This window comes from Antrostomus carolinensis, unplaced genomic scaffold, assembly GCF_000700745.2.
Source record: "Antrostomus carolinensis isolate BGI_N321 unplaced genomic scaffold, ASM70074v2 scaffold28809, whole genome shotgun sequence".
NCBI lineage: Eukaryota > Metazoa > Chordata > Aves > Caprimulgiformes > Caprimulgidae > Antrostomus > Antrostomus carolinensis.
The window spans coordinates 32,237-32,470 of NW_010339704.1; the positions used below are offsets into that span (position 1 = coordinate 32,237).

Genomic DNA, 234 nt, shown 5'->3' on the forward strand with positions numbered 1-234 from the left:
GGGTGTCCCCCCCCCTGCCGCAAGACCCCCTTCAGCCCCAGATGGCCCCTCCAACGCCTGCCCCATCACCTCAGAGAAGGGTGCCAGGCGCAGGGCCACGGCGCTGGTCACACCTTACCTTTGGGCCTGGAGACCTCGGTGGCGTTGGGAGCTGTCATGGCAATGCAGACATCATCCTGGGGAAACTGGTCACACTTGAGCATCTCAGGCCAGAAGAAGCCAAAGAACTGCATG

At 62.8% G+C, this 234-nt stretch overlaps 1 protein-coding gene across 1 annotated transcript in view; it reads right to left on the reverse strand.

The window, feature by feature from the left end:
* The window catches only part of SFRP1 (secreted frizzled related protein 1), a 15,698-nt gene extending 15,465 nt beyond the window's left edge, over positions 1-233 (reverse strand). Inside the window, exon 1 of the mRNA XM_010175950.1 lies at positions 119-233. Coding sequence (XP_010174252.1) covers positions 119-233 — 115 coding nt within the window. The remainder of the gene's footprint in view (positions 1-118) is intronic.
* Between the last annotated feature and the right edge of the window lies 1 nt (position 234).